The sequence below is a fragment of the Dicentrarchus labrax genome, unplaced genomic scaffold (genome assembly GCF_905237075.1).
Source record: "Dicentrarchus labrax unplaced genomic scaffold, dlabrax2021, whole genome shotgun sequence".
Classification (NCBI taxonomy): domain Eukaryota; kingdom Metazoa; phylum Chordata; class Actinopteri; family Moronidae; genus Dicentrarchus; species Dicentrarchus labrax.
The window spans coordinates 13,667,455-13,685,894 of NW_026136711.1; the positions used below are offsets into that span (position 1 = coordinate 13,667,455).

An 18,440-nucleotide genomic window follows, 5' to 3' on the forward strand; every position below is an offset into this window, starting at 1 on the left:
AATAAGGTTTTTTTTTATTTTTATAATAAGTATAATAATAACATACTATGTAAAAACCCCAACCATGTAGCACTATATCTTGCTTCAGCCAGTGGACTTGTGCTCTCAGAGAAGATCGGGGAGTGTAGGCCTGATATTTCCGGCATCAAAGAGAAATACTGCTTATACAGCTACTTCCACAAATTAATTTCAGGTCCACCTTTCTCACTGTTCAAAAGTCCTGCTCAGTCAGAGCAACAATCTGGTTATCCTGAAGTTACATTATGTACCCAAAGGGTAACATGCAGACCTACGTCAGGGTAGACATTTAAGTTGGAAAACACGAATGTAATAACATTAATACTCCATTCTGCTCTAAAATGTATAGTGCTGTCAGTACTGTGTTCAAACTGTGGAGCTATTCATAAAAATGTTACAAACTTTCACACAATACTGATATGATCATCATCAATCACCATTAGAGCCTAAACTCAGAACATTAATCTATATCCATGCTTTCATATGGCAACATGTGTTGTTGAGATCTTATGCTTTAATTATAAGGGGTAGGCGATGGGGTTGAAATCAACGTCGCAGTATTATCAACTGTTAAGAGTATTTTTCAATCTCACTATATATATATATATATATATATATATATATATACTATATATAGCAAATGTATGCATAAACCACATAAAGTTTTCAGATGACATTCATGCAATGAACTCTTGTCTGCCGTTTACTGCTCATATTAAAGAAAATGCTTTTAACAAGTGATATGGAAGCCCAAAATATGATACCATCATATTATAACAATATGACTCCTCTGTAAGTCAACAAAGTTATCATACTGAATTGAACCCAGTTCTTATAGATTTATACATACACTGACTATGACTTCAGAGTGACTATTTATATGCACTGTAATATTATTATTTTTCCAAACACTGTGCTATCTTGCAATATAAACATGTCAGCACTCGTGGCTTAGGCTGATTTAAACCGTGGTCAGGGCTCTACGAAGACAATAAGACAAAAGTCGTGACTTGCAGCAGATGATATTGTGCAATTTCTTGAGAAACGAATCACTTGTCATTGACAAGTAGGTACACAACTTCACAGGACAACTCAGTTAGCTTAGCCAACTAGCTAGCTAACGGTAGCTAGCAGAGACCAACAAGAGGCTAGCTCCCACCTCTGCTACACACTAACCACACTAACGTACTTTCACCTTTCGTCCAATGAGAGAACACACCACGGAAACGTTCACTGTAAACACAATATGTGAACAAAGACACAAAGCCTCTCAGGAGTTATGTCCTGAAGACAGGCTCCGTCCAGTGTGGGTCTGTGACTGGTACAAGCGTTACTGGAGAGCACTGGTAGCTACATTAGCCTGCTAGCCGGAGCCTGTAGCCAGCCATGACTAGCTTTAGCGAGGAAGCTGGCAGAAGCCTGACAGCACAGCAGAAGTCATTAGCAGTCGTCACGGATCGACAACAACTTCACTCTTACCAAGGCTCTGGGTGCTGTAGACGTAAACGTGACACCAGGCAGATGTAAATCAACTGGATGCACTGGGCGAAGGAGACAGAAGACGGTGGGAAAGAGCGAGTGCAGTGCTCAGCCTCTGTGGAGGTCTTCACCTGGTGCTTCCATGTCTGTTTACCAGACTGCATTCTGGGACAGAGACGTCACTGCGCCAGGACGCACGCGCACTCTGATCTCTAAATCCATGACTGATGATTTACAGCAGCGTCACCGTCACCACGCAAGTTTTGGTCTGTTGTCTTAAATGAAATACAAAGGCATAAAACCTTGTGTGATGAGCATTAAAAACAAGGTGAAGGAGATGTCCTATAAGTTAATGATTGAATGTATTTTGTGAAAGATTTTAAATTGTTGTGGATTACAACAGTGTTCATTGTATAATCATTGTATTTATTCCAGGATGTTTTCAAGTATTTTGGAAAACTATAAGGGACACCAAGTTGTAATAGAACTGGACCTTCTCTGTATTTTGTTTTATTTTGATAAAAACATAATATATCTTTTTTTTATTCAGTTGTTAAATGTAAAAATACAATCAACACTTAAAAGATTTCAGTTGACTATATGATTGTCATGGAATATATTATTGTAAAGTAAAGGAAATGGAGGAGCTGTTCTCAACAGGGTAATTCTGGATAGCGATAAAAGAGCTCCAGGAACACCTGAGAAAACCAACAAATACCTAATAGTAGGCTACTCTTAAAATGCTCTGATCATGTCATCATTTGTAATGTGAGTGTATGAGTTTTAAAGTTAAATACTAATCCTAAATCAAGGTGAGGTGACGCAGTGCTTCAACCTTTCACTTTCTACATCTTGTCCTGTTCTTCCTTAAGTGAATGAGACTGACTTTAAGATTATCACAAACCTGTTGAACAAAAGGTTAAACTGATCCTCCACAATGTCTACATTTTGAGCCAATGCAACAGATGCTGTTTTTTCTTTTACCCATGCCCTTTTGTAATGCAGCTCTGGGTTATTTCTAACCACAGACCCTGTTTCCTGCACATTATAAATATCTTTCCTATACAGTTTCGTTCAAGTTTGGATCTTTCTATCTTTGTCCTTTATTTATTCATGTTTTAAAACATACTGTACTTTATTTTTGTGTGATTTTTATACACCAATGCACCAAAACAAATGTCTTATACGTGTAAAAACCCAATTCTGATTCTGATTCTGATTTTGAATGGGAAGACAAATAAGACACATAAATGACATGCAATACAGTATTTAATTAATGTGGCAATATTACGGGGTAAGTATCAAACTGAAAGACACTCAACCGAATTTCACACACTTTATTAATGACTCTGAATTATATTTTGGGTTCCTTTCAAAGCCAAGATGTCACTGGCAAGAAGCCTTGCTATTCTGATAGGTAGCCTACATTAAATGTATAAAACTACCCCCGTGTGTTTCTATTTCTTATCTTTTCCTACGTCTTGAACCTGAAGTTTTGCATTTAGTTATCATTGTTGTGTTTCCCAATATCACTGAGAAAATGTTTCTCGAATAAAGCTTTTTAAAAAAGCATTAAAAACTCAGCCCGTGCTCGCTGCTGTAGCCAATCACAGTCGTCTGTGTTCTTAGAGGCGGGGCGAGCGGCTTTGTTCACTTCCTGTTGTTCAATAAAGGTTTTCCAGCTACATACCGACATGGGCGCTGTTACAGATGGTAAGTAACTTTTAAATCCATAACTCACGACTCCCTCGTAAAAGCTACGAGTAGAAATGTGTGCTAAAGCTCTTAAAGTGTCCATATATGCCCAGCCATACTGCCAAACACCAACACATTGTACACGTAGAAGCAGCTTGCGATCAAAACAGCTAATGTACATTAGCCATGCTAGCTAGCTAACAATTTACCTGCTGTATCTGAAAGGCTGTTCGATTCCCACTTTCGCTCCTATTGTAGATGAGGTTATTCGGAAACGTCTTCTCATTGACGGGGACGGAGCTGGTGATGACCGTCGAATTAATGTGCTGTTAAAGAGTTTCACCAAATGGTGCAACTCTCCCGGGACCCCGGAGGAAGGGTAAGTGAGCCCCACACACCCCAACCGTGGTATTTGACACCAAGAATTTCTGTAGAAGTGGTGAAGACCTTTCTTTGAGTCATAAACCGTCTCGTCATTGTGTCCAGGTTCACGCAGTATCAGAGGATGATGGGTACACTGGCCCAGTGTGAATTCTCCATGGGGAAGACGTTGATGGTTTATGACATGAACCTGAGGGAAATGGAGAATTATGAGAAAATCTACTCTAATATAGGTAGGAAACAAGGACTCTCTGATACTGGCCCTATATTATTTATTTACAAACCTTGTATTGAAGTAGGCAGGGATGTTGTTGACAACCCAGTGGCCACTTCATGATCATCTAATGCAACTCAATACAGCAGCTCTGCCACAGTGTCAATCTTTTGTTTGTAATGTTCATTTTTTTGTTTGTTGACATTGTCTTAAATGTAGATTCAATTATATGTTTATTATTGAGATCGTAGTTTAAGGTGGTGTTGTTTTACTGGATTACATCATATTGAGAGGTGTTTCTAATGTTTGTATTCCTCCCAGTGTACAGGAGTGGAGCAGAATATTAGAATCACATCTGAATATAAATAAGTCCACTACAACATCACAGCCATTAACTAAATATGACCTCAGTGCTAAAACATAATTTATTTAACTCATCTATGGCAGTGTAAGAAAACCCCACATTATAGGCATCACAAAAGTGGAGTTTGTGGCAGAGCAGTTGTTTTGGATTGCATTAAATTGTACAGGTGTGTACCAAATAAAGTGGCCACTGAGTGTATTCTTTTATACAATAGAAATACTTATATTCTTGCATTTCATACTTTCTATGTGTTAACCAGGAACCAGACCACCAGTCACCACATAACAATGTATGTTTTTATAATACAAAATAACCTTGTTTCCACAGAACAAAACATCACCTCTGCACATGAGAAGATCGCAGAATGCAAAAAAGAAATTCAGAGGGCAAAAAGAATACGTAAAAATCGCCAAGGCAAGAAGAATTTCATTGTTTTGGATCAATTTAGGCAGTTACTTACAGGAGAGATTTACTACTTGTGTCTTATTACATAAACTGAGAAAGAGCAAAGGCAACATTTGATGTAAAACAATACAGTCAGCAGTTTATCATATTGCTGAAACAGTTGATCAATCGATTACCTAAAATGTTTTTTATTTGTCAACCATTTTTTTACAATAGGGTTTGTCATTCAAGTCATTTATCAAGGAAAATGGACATTCTCTGCTTCTAGATTCTCCAATGTTAGCATTAGCTCCTTTTCTCTGTTTTATATCATTGTGAAAGGAATGTCTTTGGGTTTTTGACTTTCACAGATTTAACAAGTCATTTAAAGACACAACCATGGTTTTGGGGACTTATGATTGTCATTTTTGCTACTTTCTGATGTTTATTAACAAAAAAATTGATTAATTAATCAGAAGACATTCATCAGTACTTCAATCAATCTTTTATTATTGACATGGTTTAATATTAGAAAACATTCTTTCAATGTCCCATGACATTTAGCAGTAATGGCAGATGGATAGAGGATTTCAAAATGGAAACTGTGGCCATAAACTTATAGAGTTTTCAAAAGAAAAAAAAATGTTAAGCAGTTTTTCATTTATCTTTTTAGAAGAATCACAGATTTGACTTGACACTTTTTTTTTTCCTGTCCTTCCAGAGTACGATGCTTTAGCGAAGGTTATCCAGCAACACCCAGATCGACATGAAACACTAAAGTAAGTCTGTCTCTCATGTGTTTCATCCTTTTGCCTTTCAGGATGATCAGATTATGTGCTTAACTTTGTTTTTGTCACTCTCAGGCAGTTGGAGGCGCTTGACAAAGAACTGCAGCAACTGTCTCACATCAAGGAGAATGTAGATGCAAAGGTACAAATACATTATATCATCTATTCCCACCTGTAATGTCGTCATTCAGGTATTATTTTATTAACATTTTTTCTGGTCTCCTTTTTGTTCAACACAGCTGGAGTTAAGGAAGAAGCAGTTCCATGTGTTACTCAGTACCATACAGGAATTACAACAGACACTTGAGAGTGAGTAAAGGACATTTTTGGTGCCATGTTTGGCATTGTTTGTGCTCCTTAGTGTTCTTTATTCTTAATAGCTGTTGATCTGTACAGTGTTCAAAAAACAAAATGTTTATCCATTTCTGTAAAGTTTAAAGAGGAGCCACCTATGCCTTGCTAATCATCTTTATCTTACCTAGATGATGAGAAATCAGACAATGATGACAACAATCAGGAGAGCCCTGCAGAGAATGGTGAATGAACATGTAAAGAGGCCGACTGAAATAAGGAAGTAAACGGCTTTTAAATGATTTTGTTTTTTGTCTAAGAATACTTTTTGTATGTATTTTTGAATAAAGTTGACTTGTCCCAAGTCTGTCATTTTTAAATTATTTACTTAACTGGTGGATTTCTAGGTGTTTGTCCATATTACTGTACATATACATCCAACTGATTTAAGTAACACAGGAATAGATGTTATTGATGGAGAGAAAGACCATATGTTCTTATTGATGACAAGGAAAATAGGTTGTTTATGTAGTTGGTTAGAATACTACATACTACTTTAATTTCCTTTGTAAAACCACAAGAGGGAGCTAAAGTACATAGTTTCATGCAGTAGCCGTACATAAGTTTATAATATTTTAAATTGATAGGCATGAATATGAAACTCTTAGGGTAAACATTTACAATATTTATTTTAAGAGAATAGATTGCTAGTAGTCTTACCTGTAACACCGGTTTTCTTTATTCAAACAAATGTATTTGAACAAGTATATAATTATGTATTTGGCACATTTTAAGCCTGCAATTATAACATAGTATCAAAGTACTGTTACAATGTTTATTATATTTTCTGGGGTTGATATGCACGTAGAGGAAATTCAAGTTCGGCACAGCAGCACGGGAATGTACAAATAGAATTAAAAATAAAAGGTAAAAATAGAAAAATGGGAGAGGGAGCTGCTGCCGGAACCACGATAATGAGTGTGTTCCTATAATATATTTTTGCAGTGTAAAATAACAGGCATCTACAGATTTGAAATGACAAAAGAATACATATTACAGTACAGTACGGTACATACAAGAGTGACTTCCTATGCGCCGATATCAACCTAGATATTAAATGTAAAGCAAATCTGCCCATATTCCACTAGACACAGTTGAAGATAATAATATTACAATCCTACAACCAATACTGTACTATTTGGAAAATGAAAGAGGTACAGCAGACTAATGCTGACAGGCCTTGATACCCTCTAGAACTCCACCAGGTATGCGCGGGCCTTCATGAGGCGTTTGAGGCGACTTTCAAAAGCAGCCCTCTTGCTCCCAATGTCTAAATCCTCCTTCAGCAAGAACTCAGAATTCTCCTTCTCCTGCAGCACCTGCAGCATCTCTCTCTGCAGCTGGACGGCAGACTCCTGCAACATCTGGTAGCGGATCACCAGTGGGATCTGGTCAGCCAGACGCTGGCTGGCAATCTGTACGTGGAAACAAGAAGTGAAAGATGAGGGCCGTTATTGAAAAACAGCCTCTGTCAAAACCTTTCTGTTATTGCTTTGGTTCATGAATGATTCCTCTAGATTAAAACTTACTTTGTAATACGACTTAAGGTGCAACATCAGCTCCTGAAGCGTTGCATGATTGTCCATGCAGTAAACAATACTCCTTTCTTTATTAACCGATACACCTCTCTCATTGTATTCGTCCTCATCCTCCTCTCTCTTTCTGTCACTCAAACTGCTGCTGTAGGTCCTGTCCTGAGAGTAAACAAGCAGCTCCATCTTGAACTGGGTTCTCAGCATGGATTCAGCCGTGGACTCTTTTTCTTGCTTTATGGCTTCAATCTTTGCCTAGAAAATGAGATTCTGGTCAGTTTGAACACTGAAAAATTATACATATAACATTTTTTCAAAATACTGACGATGACTATTTAAATGTCAACTCTGAGATGATGGCTACCTTGGCTGTTTTCATGAGGTTGGGATATCCAGTGAAGCTACTGTGGGCCAGCTGTATGAACACCTTTCTAACAGCATCTGGAGGAAACAGAAATACAAGAAGATACAGCAGCTTGATGTCCATTCAGTCCTTCACTGGTGCTTTTATGATAATAAAGGAAAGCATGAGCAATACAGAAAGACACATTCATCGGTCATATACTCAATCATATACCTCCTATGTCCTTGAGTCTCTTGACAGCTGGTTCTTCCAGCTGTTTGATCTGCTCCTTGACCATGAACTCAAAGGTCTTGTAGTTGATGAAGCCTGGCAGTTCTCTTCCACGGTACCTCTCCTCATACTCCTCCACCTCTCTCTCAATTTTCTCGTTAACTGCAACACAAACTTATGTTTCAGAGTCCTGCTGTTGGACGTCTGTAGACCAGATTAAAATAATACACTCACAGTTTTCTCCTGAGCGGTCCAGGTGGGCATTCCACTTCCCAAACTCTTTTCTGAGCGTAGAAAAGACATTGAGCCTGTCTCCACACTTAAGTTCCTCTCCTTTAGTCAGACTGATGGCATCCTGAGTGAACGCTGTCACTTTCTGAAACAGTTGTTTACAGGTGTTTCATATTTATTAAAAGACAAAGTCATGTTGGTGATGAGCAGGTAAATGTTATGTAGTGTGAAGGAGCTCACATCAATGAGGAAGATGAGTCTCTCAGCTGCGTCAGATGGAGGTCCGTTGCCATATCTCTCCAACTCTGCACGAGTCTGTTGTAGTTTCTCCTCTATCTGCTCTTCAAGTCGAGGCAGAGATTTCTGCAATTTACACAGTGAGCAAAACCTTAACACCAAAAGCAGTCTATTAATCATTTACACAGTACATTCTTTAGGGGAAGCAACAAGAAACATTCACCTCAATGTGATGCACCAGCTCAAGTGTGAGTTTCTCAGCCAGTTTAGGAACAGTGGCATGGCCGTCATTGTAGAGAGTGCTACAGCAAGAATGAAAAGCTACTGAGTACATGCTGCACAACCTGTCCAACAGTTTATTACATAAATAGTTTGTATAATTATCCAAAAAGACTGAACTTACTGGAAAAACACATGATCATTGAAGAAGGCTTTCTCTCTTTCTATTGCTTCAGTAAGAGAAACCTTCTCTGTGATCTCCTTCTGACCCCTGCACTTGACGATCATGTAGCCCTTCTTCAGGTGGATGACCTCATTATGGACAATGTCAACCACGGTCTCTTCCGTCCCTTTGTCCACCAGATCAGGCTTGGTCAAGATACCTGAGAGAGAAGAACAAACAGACAGGGAACTGTTTAGAAGTCAAGCAACGTGACCCAGTGGCCCTTTTCTGAAATCAGCTCTATTTACCCAAAGTCCTCTCTCCATCAGGATCCACCCGCTGGGCCATGTTCAAAGCCTCTGTGGTTGCTATGTCCACGTTACAAGGAACAACCACCAAGCTGATGGTTTCTTGTTTTGTGATGAACTTCTGGATAAGTCTCTTAATCTGAAAGTAATAGTTCATATTGTACATCAAGTCATAAGTTGTACTACTATCAATAGTGCCTAAGTTAGTTCTATTCACATAATAAGTTAATATTACAGGTCTAAAAGTCTATAGCCTTGTTTGTGACTCCATGATGCTTTAGGATTTTCCTTGGCAGTCTAATTTTCTTTTTTGGCCTGAGGGTTGGGAAACAGAATGCCCAGGTTTAACCTCACTGTCCATACTTTTCCACAGAACAATTTTCTACCAAAGAAACTGTCTCGATGTTGACAGCGTGATTCAGGGACAATGAAGAAGCATACCTGGTCTCCAATGTTCTCTGGCTGTCCCTTTACAGCCACCCTGGCGATGCCGGGCAGATCAATGAGCGTCAGGTCTGGAACATCAGGAGAGGCGATCTCCAGACTGATGAGGTCATCACTGATCCCCACCCCGACCCCGGCCATTTCATCCTGAGCTGAAGCAAGAGAACACCGTGTATGATGATTACAAAGGATGGAAGTGAACTGAAACCTAAAAAAATAAAATCAGCAGCTCCATCAATACTTATGTGTAAGAATACTGTACCTTCTCTAATCTTTTTCTCCACATCTGCAGGGTCTTCTATCTCTTCCTCAAAGTCCTGGTAGCTTATCTTTCCGTACCACTCCTCTCCTTCTTTCTTTCTCTTCATTTTTAGTTCGAGAGGACATCTTGTCACAATGCCTGAATTACGAAAGAGTGAATAATGAGAAAGCAGGAAAATGAGTCAACACCAGTGTGTTAAATTAGGAAAAGCAGTAGTAGGTTACATATACCAGTATTAAAGTAAGATGACTATAAGATACAAAATATGTTCCAAGCATAATAAACATGCTAGAGCAAAGTCTAACACACATTTTTCTATCGTATGGATCTACATGTACACTTAATAAACACTATACCTGCTCTCATGCATAGCATGCCATCATCAGCATTTAGTACAAAGCACCTAGATACTGCTTTAAAGAACTGCTAGCATGACTATTGGTTTTTTATTTTAAGCAGTGCAATACTCTCCTCTGGAGAGTCAAAATATCTGTCAAGAGGCCGTTTACAGGACGTTTTTTTTCGTATTGCTATTTACATGCAGTGGAAATGCTGTGTGCATGGAGCATCCATACAACCCCAGTCAGCCAGGAGTGGGCTATAATGACTGGCTGCATCTGACAACTTACTTCTTTTCAAGCATACTGAACCCTTAACTGGACACTCCCTGCCTCTGTTTAATTATTATTTTAACATTTTATGCCCTTATTAGACAGTGTCAGTAGAAAGATGACAGGATCCAAAGAAGAGAGATGCAACAAAGTCCCCCAGCTGAACCTTGAACAGGGATGTTGCAGATTATGGTCAGAATCTTAAACTCTAAGTAGATAACAACCACATAACTGTTGGTAATAATGGAGAAATAGTTACTGTACAACATTATTACCTCATTTCTACAGATAAGGTGACGGTAAACAGAGAGTCATTTTATATACATAATATTCACGGAGAGTGACCCTGCAATACAGCACTACAATGAACTGCTGCTAGGGAATAATGTTGTTGCCTACAAGTTGGCATGGTGCCCTCACCTACACCCGAGAACCTACTGTAAAACCAGCCAGGCAGGTTTGGACATTTCTATCTCATAATGGAGTTGTGCTCACGATAATAAAAAATCACATTAAAAATGAGCAGTCAGTGCCAAAAGGCAGATGGGCAAAATTATCTCGTGAACAGTATGGAGCATCTAGCAAGATGATGGAGGAGACCCAAACAGAGCGAGATGGAAATGTATTAGTGGCCAGAAACACAAATCTTAACCAATGCTTATGTTGCTCCATGTCTGCTGAATTTGTAGGCAACGGATAACTCTTTAACCAAAACAGCCTTTATAAAGGCGATAATGTGTCAGAGCAGTGTCTTTCTCAGCTTGTTGTATGTCTTCTTCCCCATGGCCAACAGCCAGTGAATGCAGCTTTAAAGCTCATCTGTCAGCCAACTGATGGTTGTTTCTAAAGTTTTCTTTTCTTCTGAAGTTGACCGATGGCACTTATGAATCCCAGTGTTTCAATATTACTGCACTGTAACTGTATTTCTTCTCTATTCCATTTGTATTTCATTTCATAGATCTTCATTTTATTCTATCACAATTGATGTTATTGTTTATGTCATTCTCATGCTTTTCTTTGCCTTTGTTTGAAAGAGATAGATAGATAGATAGATAGATAGATAGATAGATAGATAGATAGATAGATAGATAGATAGATAGATAGATAGATAGATAGTTTTGTCACTGACTGTAACTTACCACTCCCTCTCGGCAGAGCCACCCCTGACAGCGCCTCCAACACGGAGCTCTTCCCCGAGCTTTGGTCTCCAATCACGGCGATAGCAGGCAGCGCCAAGTCCTTCTCTACACCCAGAGAGCGAAGAGAGTCAATGAGGTCAATGCAGGGACGCACCTTCTCCTCATACTGCTGGTTCAGAGTGTTCATGATGATGGCTGTTGTAAAAATAAATGTGTTTTAAAAAGGAATAAAACCGCTAGAGAACCGAGCTATTCACTGGAAGGAGTGTCCGTGTGGAGCCTGCAGCATCCAGAGTGAGGTAAATGGAAACCGTAACCTCTGTTCAAATGTTGAGTTAAGTTTCGTTTCCTTATCTTTCATTTCTTCTCCCGTTCATGGGACAAACAGAACATAAACGGACCGGATGTTGAACGTAAATGTATCTACAAGGGGGGAAATGCACTTATCGTGTGTTTTAGTTGATTCCATATAGTGAGATAGAGTTATTATTGTTTGTGCAAAATACTCTACAACTGATAAAACTCCTTAGTGCGATCATTGTATTGTGTCTCAAATATGTTTAACCTGCAAGCCTGTTATTCTTTGTCTTTCAGTTATATTTCCTCACAGTGTACAGTATGTGCACATGAGGCTTCAAGTTTCAACATCACTCTTGTATTGCTGCACCACAGATGAACATCCAAGGGTTAAACTCAGATTTAAAATGACCCCCAGTGAGAAAGTAAAATAGCTTCTAGTGCCAAGTAACGATGTGCTATTTGATATTTTAAGTGGGGCAGGACTTACATCTAAATGAGCCATTCTATAAGTACAGTCCATACACATTCATTGTATAGGCTATCTATGCGTAAGATCTACATATATTAGAGTCAGAGGGAACCTGGCATCAGTGCTGGAAGGTAACTACAGTCCTCATACAATTTTAAGGACTATACTTTTGTACTTTTTATGTCATATTGTTTGTGTTTATTTTATTTAAGGAGGGACAATACACATTGCACTTGAGCCTAAGGAAACATACAGATAGTAAAACAATGACTTTACCATATGAGCACTGTTTTCTGTGCCACCATACAGCTTGCAGAGTTATATTGTGCTTTGTACTCTACATATATTCAACAGCTGGGGGTTTTATTACTTTGAAGATCAAGATTTTACAGAGGTCAGTTTGTATGATGCCCAAAATCATATAGAATGACCGTCCTCCATACTCGAGCCCCTTTGAACCTGGTACCATCTCATCTCATTTGCACACAGACACACACACACACAGACACACACATGTGCATATGAATGACTGTGGGTCAATATAGGATTGCAGAAGTTCATGCGAGAGTTTTCCAAAAGCTTCTGCTTGCTTACAGCAGACTGGCATCACATCACAAGAAACACCCATATTCATTCATCATATTTCAAACACATATAACCCAACACTGTTTCAAATAATATTTGTATTTTTTTAATAGAATTATAATGTAAAAATTATGATTAAATACTGTTTCCTCTAATACAGCAAGATTTGTTCATGAACTTCTACCTATTTAATAGATATTGTAACGCTGGTCACTCTTAGCGTTAACTTTAAACTTGATAGTTACTGTATTAAAGCTAACTTTGGGTCGTGGGTATGGCAAGAGCACAGGGACAACTTCATCTGTGTTACTTGATCCACTTTAATGTCCACTTTAACAGTAGGACAACTTAACACTACTTTGCATGATATCACTCCGCCAATCTTAACCACCAGTAACATTAGGCTACTCTTTTGAATGAATTCTTATTGAATATCAGGTACAGATAGTTGTGATTGTTTCTATTGCCTAAAGAAACTTTCAGATGAACAGTGGTCAGTTTTTACAATGTATAGAAATATTTGAAAATAATGACAAATCAAAAACCAAAGACACCCAATGTTAAACTTAGATAATGTATAAGATGTAAAATAGCTCAAGCCTGGTCCCTCCCAACATGAACTCATTTGTCAGAAAGTTGGCCAGTGGTGTTTCCTGTCCCGGCCTGAAACAGGAGGAGTTCAGCTTTTAGGTGATGTGGTGCAGCATGAAACCAGGCAACTGGCAACCTGTGATGTCCGCACTAGCAACCACACACTGAACAGAGCACATGATGGTTACTTTTTTTATCTGTTTCATTATCATTAGGTTTAAGCACACTATTTAAACTGCATAGACAAATAACAGGACAGATAGATTTGGCTTACATAATGTGAAAAAATATGGTGAGAAAGTATATAAAAAGTTTAAAATAAGTAAGCTAATCTATATGCTATTATACCATGTATCAAGTGTGCTGTGTTAAGTATAGGAGCTCCTCCGAAGTAGTTTAAAAATATTTTTAAAAAAAGATCAGGAACAGTCAGAGTACATTAAGAACCTGGTCAAACGTATTAATTACCAACAATATCCAAGTCTGGTATGATGACATGTTCAAATATTCTGATTTAGCTGTTGCATCAAAAAAATAACTTGTATACAGTATACACTCAAGACCCACTGTAACCCTAATGTAGCCAAATATTAATATATGTGAATGATTATAGAGCTAAATCATGCTGTCAGGCCTTGATACCCTCTAGAACTCCACCAGGTATGCGTGGGCCTTCATGAGGCGTTTGAGGCGACTTTCCAAAGCAGCCCTCTTGCTGCCAATGTCAAAATCCTCCTTCAGCAAGAACTCCGAATTCTCCTTGTCCTGCAGCACCTGCAGCATCTCTCTCTGCAGCTGGACGGCAGACTCCTGCAACATCTGGTAGCGGATCACCAGTGGGATCTGGTCAGACAGACGCTGGCTGGCAATCTAAAGGAGAAAACCAAGGAAAGTTTGACACACAGGGACAGTTATTCAAAAAGACACCTTGGACGCCTTACTGTCAGTACTTTTCATTTCCATGAGTCATACCTTTCAACTAAAACATACTTTGTAATAGGACTTCAGATGCAACTTCAGCTGCTGAAATGTGGCATGTTCCATGCTTAATCCATCATCAGACACATAGCTGCGTATTTCATCATCATCATCAGACAAAACTTCCTCCTCTCTCTTTCTGTCATTCAAACTGCTGCTGTAGGTCCTGTCCTGAGAGTAAACAAGCAGCTCCATCTTGAACTGGGTTCTCAGCATGGATTCAGCCGTGGACTCTTTTTCTTGCCTTATGGCTTCAATCTTTGCCTAGAAAATGAGATTCTGGTCAGTTTGAACACTAAAAAATGATGCATATTACATTTTGAGATTTAAAATACAGACAAAAACTATTTAAATGTCAACTCTGAGAAGATGGCTACCTTGGCTGTTTTCATGAGGTTGGGATATCCAGTGAAGCTACTGTGGGCCAACTGTATGAACACCTTCCTAACAGCATCTGGAGGAAACAGAAATACAAGAAGATACAGAAGCTTGATGTCCACTCAGTCCTTCACTGGTGCTTGTATGATAATAAAGGAAAGCATGAGCAATACAGAAAGACACATTAATTGGCTATATACTCAATCATATACCTCCTATGTCCTTGAGTCTCTTGACAGCTGGTTCTTCCAGCTGTTTGATCTGCTCCTTGACCATGAACTCAAAGGTCTTGTAGTTGATGAAGCCTGGCAGTTCTCTTCCACGGTACCTCTCCTCATACTCCTCCACCTCTCTCTCAATTTTCTCGTTAACTGCAACACAAACTTATGTTTCAGAGTACTGCTGTTGGACGTCTGTAGACCAGATTAAAATAATACACTCACAGTTTTCTCCTGAGTGGTCCAGGTGGGCATTCCACTTCCCAAACTCTTTTCTGAGTGTAGAAAATATGTTGCTGTCTCCACACTTAAGTTCCTCTCCTTTAGTCAGACTGATGACATCCTGAGTGAAGGCTGTCACTTTCTGAAACAGTTGTTTACAGGTGTTTCATATTTATTAAAAGACAAAGTCATGTTGGTGATGAGCAGGTAAATGTTATGTAGTGTGAAGGAGCTCACATCAATGAGGAAGATGAGTCTCTCAGCTGCGTCAGATGGAGGTCCGTTGCCATATCTCTCCAACTCTGCACGAGTCTGTTGTAGTTTCTCCTCTATCTGCTCTTCAAGTCGAGGCAGAGATCTCTGCAAATTACACAGTGAGCAAAACCTTAACACCTAAGGTAGTCTATTAATCATTTACACAGTACATTCTTTAGGGGAAGCAACAAGAAACATTCACCTCAATGTGATGCACCAGCTCAAGTGTGAGTTTCTCAGCCAGTTTAGGAACAGTGGCATGGCCATCATTGTAGAGAGTTCTACAGCAAGAATGAAAAGCTACTGAGTACATGCTGCACAACCTGTCCAACAGTTTATTACATAAATAGTTTGTATAATTATCCAAAAAGACTGAACTTACTGGAAAAACACATGATCATTGAAGAAGGCTTTCTCTCTTTCTATTGCTTCAGTAAGAGAAACCTTCTCTGTGATCTCCTTCTGACCCCTGCACTTGACGATCATGTAGCCCTTCTTCAGGTGGATGACCTCATTATGGACAATGTCAACCACGGTCTCTTCCGTCCCTTTGTCCACCAGATCAGGCTTGGTCAAGATACCTGAGAGAGAAGAACAAACAGACAGGGAACTGTTTAGAAGTCAAGCAACGTGACCCAGTGGCCCTTTTCTGAAATCAGCTCTATTTACCCAAAGTCCTCTCTCCATCAGGATCCACCCGCTGGGCCATGTTCAAAGCCTCTGTGGTTGCTATGTCCACGTTACAAGGAACAACCACTAGGCTGATGGTTTCTTGTTTTGTGATGAACTTCTGGATCAGTCTCTTAATCTGAAAGTAATAGTTCATTATTGTACATCAAGTCATAAGTTGTACTACTATCAATAGTGCCTAAGTTAGTTCTATTCACATAATGAGTTAATATTACAGGTCTAAAAGTCTATAGCCTTGTTTGTGACTCCATGATGCTTTAGGATTTTCCTTGGCAGTCTAATTTTCTTTTTGGCCTGAGGGTTGGGAAACAGAACGCCCAGGTTTAACCTCACTGTCCATACTTTTCCACAGAACAATTTTCTACCAAAGAAACTGTCTCGATGTTGACAGCGTGATTCAGGGACAATGAAGAAGCATACCTGGTCTCCAATGTTCTCTGGCTGTCCCTTTACAGCCACCCTGGCGATGCCGGGCAGGTCAATGAGCGTCAGGTCTGGAACATCAGGAGAGGCGATCTCCAGACTGATGAGGTCATCACTGATCCCCACCCCGACCCCGGCCATTTCATCCTGAGCTGAAGCAAGAGAACACCGTGTATGATGATTACAAAGGATGGAAGTGAACTGAAACCTAAAAAAATAAAATCAGCAGCTCCATCAATTCTTATGTGTAAGAATACTGTACCTTCTCTAATCTTTTTCTCCACATCTGCAGGGTCTTCTATCTCTTCCTCAAAGTCTTGGTAGCTTATCTTTCCGTACCACTCCTCTCCTTCTTTCTTTCTCTTCATCTTCAGTTCGAGAGGACATCTTGTCACAATGCCTGAATTACGAAAGAGTGAAAATGAGAAAGCAGGAAAATGAGTCAAAACCAGTGTGTTAAATTATGAAAAGCAGTAGTAGGTTACATATACTAGTATTATAAAAGTAAGATGACTATAAGATACAAAATATGGTCCATGCATAATAAATATGCTAGAGAGAAGTCTAACACAATTTTTTTTCTTTCCAAAATCCACGACCCAAATGTAAACAGGGACATGTCTATAATATGGATCTACATGTACACCTGGTAGACACTATACCTGTTCTTATGCATAACAAGCCATCATTGGCATTTAGTACAAAGCACCTAGGTACTGCTTCAAAGCACCTAGCCATGCTATTGTTTTGTTATTTTAAGCAATTGAGTCAAATATCTGTCAATTTTTGTTGAATTTTCCTTTCGTATGCAGTATTGTGTGTGCATGGAGCATCCAGTACAACCCCAGCCAGCCAGGAGTGGACTATAATGACTGGCTGCATCCAACAACTTAGTTCTTTTCAAGCATACTGAACCCTAAACTGGACACTCCCTGACTCTGTTTTAATTATTATTTTGACATTTTATGCCCTTATTAGACAGTGTCAGTAGAAAGATGACAGGACCCAAAGGAGAGAGATCCAACAAAGTCCCCCAGCTGAACCTTGAAAAGGGATGTTGCAGATTATGGTCAGAATCTTAAACTCTAAGTAGATAACAACCACATAAGATACCTGTTGGTAATAATGGAGAAATAGTTACTGTACAACATTATCACCTAATTTCTATATCTCTCAGACTTTTAGATTTGCAGAGAGAATTTATTTATTTTAAATCCATACTTATATTTATTCACTGGGAGTGACCCTGCAATACAGCACTACAATGAACAGCTGCCAGGGAATAATGTTGTTGCCTACAAGTTGGCCTGGTGCCCTCACCTACACCAGAGAACCTGCTGTAAAACCAGCCAAGCCGGTTTGGACATTTCCATCATTTCCATAATTGATAATGGAGTCGTGCTCACTAAAATAGAAAATGACATTAAAAATTAGCAGTGAGTGCCAACTGGTATGGAGCATCTAGCAAGATGATGGAGGAGACCCAAACAGAGCGAGATGGAAACGTATTAGTGGCCAGAAACACAAATCTTAACCAATGCTTATGTTGCTCCATGTCTGCTGAATTTGTAGGCAACGGATAACTCTTTAACAAAAACAGCCTTTATAAAGGCGATAATGTGTCAGAGCAGTGTCTTTCTCAGCTTGTTGTGTGTCTTCTTCCCCATGGCCAACAGCCAGTGAATGCAGCTTTAAAGCTCATCTGACAGCCAACTGATGGTTGTTTCTAAAGTTTTCTTTTCTTCTGAAGTTGACCGATGGTACTTATGAATCCCAGTGTTTCAATATTATTGCACTGTAACTGTATTTCTGCTCTATTCCATTTGTATTTCATTTCATAAATCTTCATTTTATTCAATCACAATTGATGTTATTGTTTATGTCATTCTCATACTTTTCTTTGCCTTTGTTTGAAAGAGATAGATAGATAGATAGAT

At 39.1% G+C, this 18,440-nt stretch overlaps 3 protein-coding genes and 1 long non-coding RNA gene across 7 annotated transcripts in view; 2 read left to right on the forward strand and 2 right to left on the reverse strand.

The window, feature by feature from the left end:
- LOC127371578 (ataxin-7) overlaps positions 1 to 1,647 on the reverse strand; it is a 26,942-nt gene extending 25,295 nt beyond the window's left edge. Inside the window, exon 1 of the mRNA XM_051414455.1 lies at positions 1,498 to 1,647. The gene's annotated coding sequence lies outside the window, so the exon portion shown is untranslated. The remainder of the gene's footprint in view (positions 1 to 1,497) is intronic.
- A 1,486-nt stretch (positions 1,648 to 3,133) lies between these two features.
- On the forward strand, positions 3,134 to 5,978 carry thoc7 (THO complex 7). Its single transcript, XM_051413629.1, has 8 exons — positions 3,134 to 3,210; positions 3,451 to 3,571; positions 3,679 to 3,806; positions 4,479 to 4,565; positions 5,257 to 5,314; positions 5,399 to 5,465; positions 5,563 to 5,632; positions 5,806 to 5,978. The coding sequence occupies exons 1-8, from the start codon at positions 3,192 to 3,194 to the stop codon at positions 5,865 to 5,867; spliced, it is 612 nt and encodes a 203-aa protein (XP_051269589.1). The 5' UTR covers positions 3,134 to 3,191; the 3' UTR covers positions 5,868 to 5,978.
- Positions 5,979 to 6,330: 352 nt separating this feature from the next.
- LOC127371052 (interferon-induced GTP-binding protein Mx-like) overlaps positions 6,331 to 18,440 on the reverse strand; it is a 34,634-nt gene continuing 22,524 nt past the window's right edge. For 2 of the 4 annotated variants that reach the window (XM_051413624.1, XM_051413623.1), the window contains exons 2-12: positions 9,645 to 9,782; positions 9,380 to 9,534; positions 8,939 to 9,077; positions 8,652 to 8,850; positions 8,472 to 8,550; positions 8,252 to 8,374; positions 8,015 to 8,156; positions 7,784 to 7,942; positions 7,571 to 7,647; positions 7,204 to 7,461; positions 6,331 to 7,089 (exon numbers count right to left, since the gene is read on the reverse strand). In XM_051413624.1, the coding sequence (XP_051269584.1) occupies positions 6,865 to 7,089; positions 7,204 to 7,461; positions 7,571 to 7,647; positions 7,784 to 7,942; positions 8,015 to 8,156; positions 8,252 to 8,374; positions 8,472 to 8,550; positions 8,652 to 8,850; positions 8,939 to 9,077; positions 9,380 to 9,534; positions 9,645 to 9,782 (1,694 nt within the window). In that variant the 3' untranslated portion in view covers positions 6,331 to 6,864. Of the gene's footprint in view, positions 7,090 to 7,203; positions 7,462 to 7,570; positions 7,648 to 7,783; positions 7,943 to 8,014; positions 8,157 to 8,251; positions 8,375 to 8,471; positions 8,551 to 8,651; positions 8,851 to 8,938; positions 9,078 to 9,379; positions 9,535 to 9,644; positions 9,783 to 11,394; positions 11,700 to 12,838; positions 14,210 to 14,329; positions 14,582 to 14,694; positions 14,772 to 14,907; positions 15,067 to 15,138; positions 15,278 to 15,372; positions 15,496 to 15,592; positions 15,672 to 15,772; positions 15,972 to 16,059; positions 16,199 to 16,500; positions 16,656 to 16,765; positions 16,904 to 18,440 lie in introns of those variants that run through there. The other 2 variants (XM_051413621.1, XM_051413625.1) reach the window with 2 other exon arrangements.
- Positions 11,544 to 18,367, forward strand: LOC127371057 (uncharacterized). Its single transcript, XR_007886350.1, has 3 exons — positions 11,544 to 11,693; positions 16,433 to 17,216; positions 17,356 to 18,367. It is a non-coding gene; the product is annotated as an uncharacterized LOC127371057 (long non-coding RNA).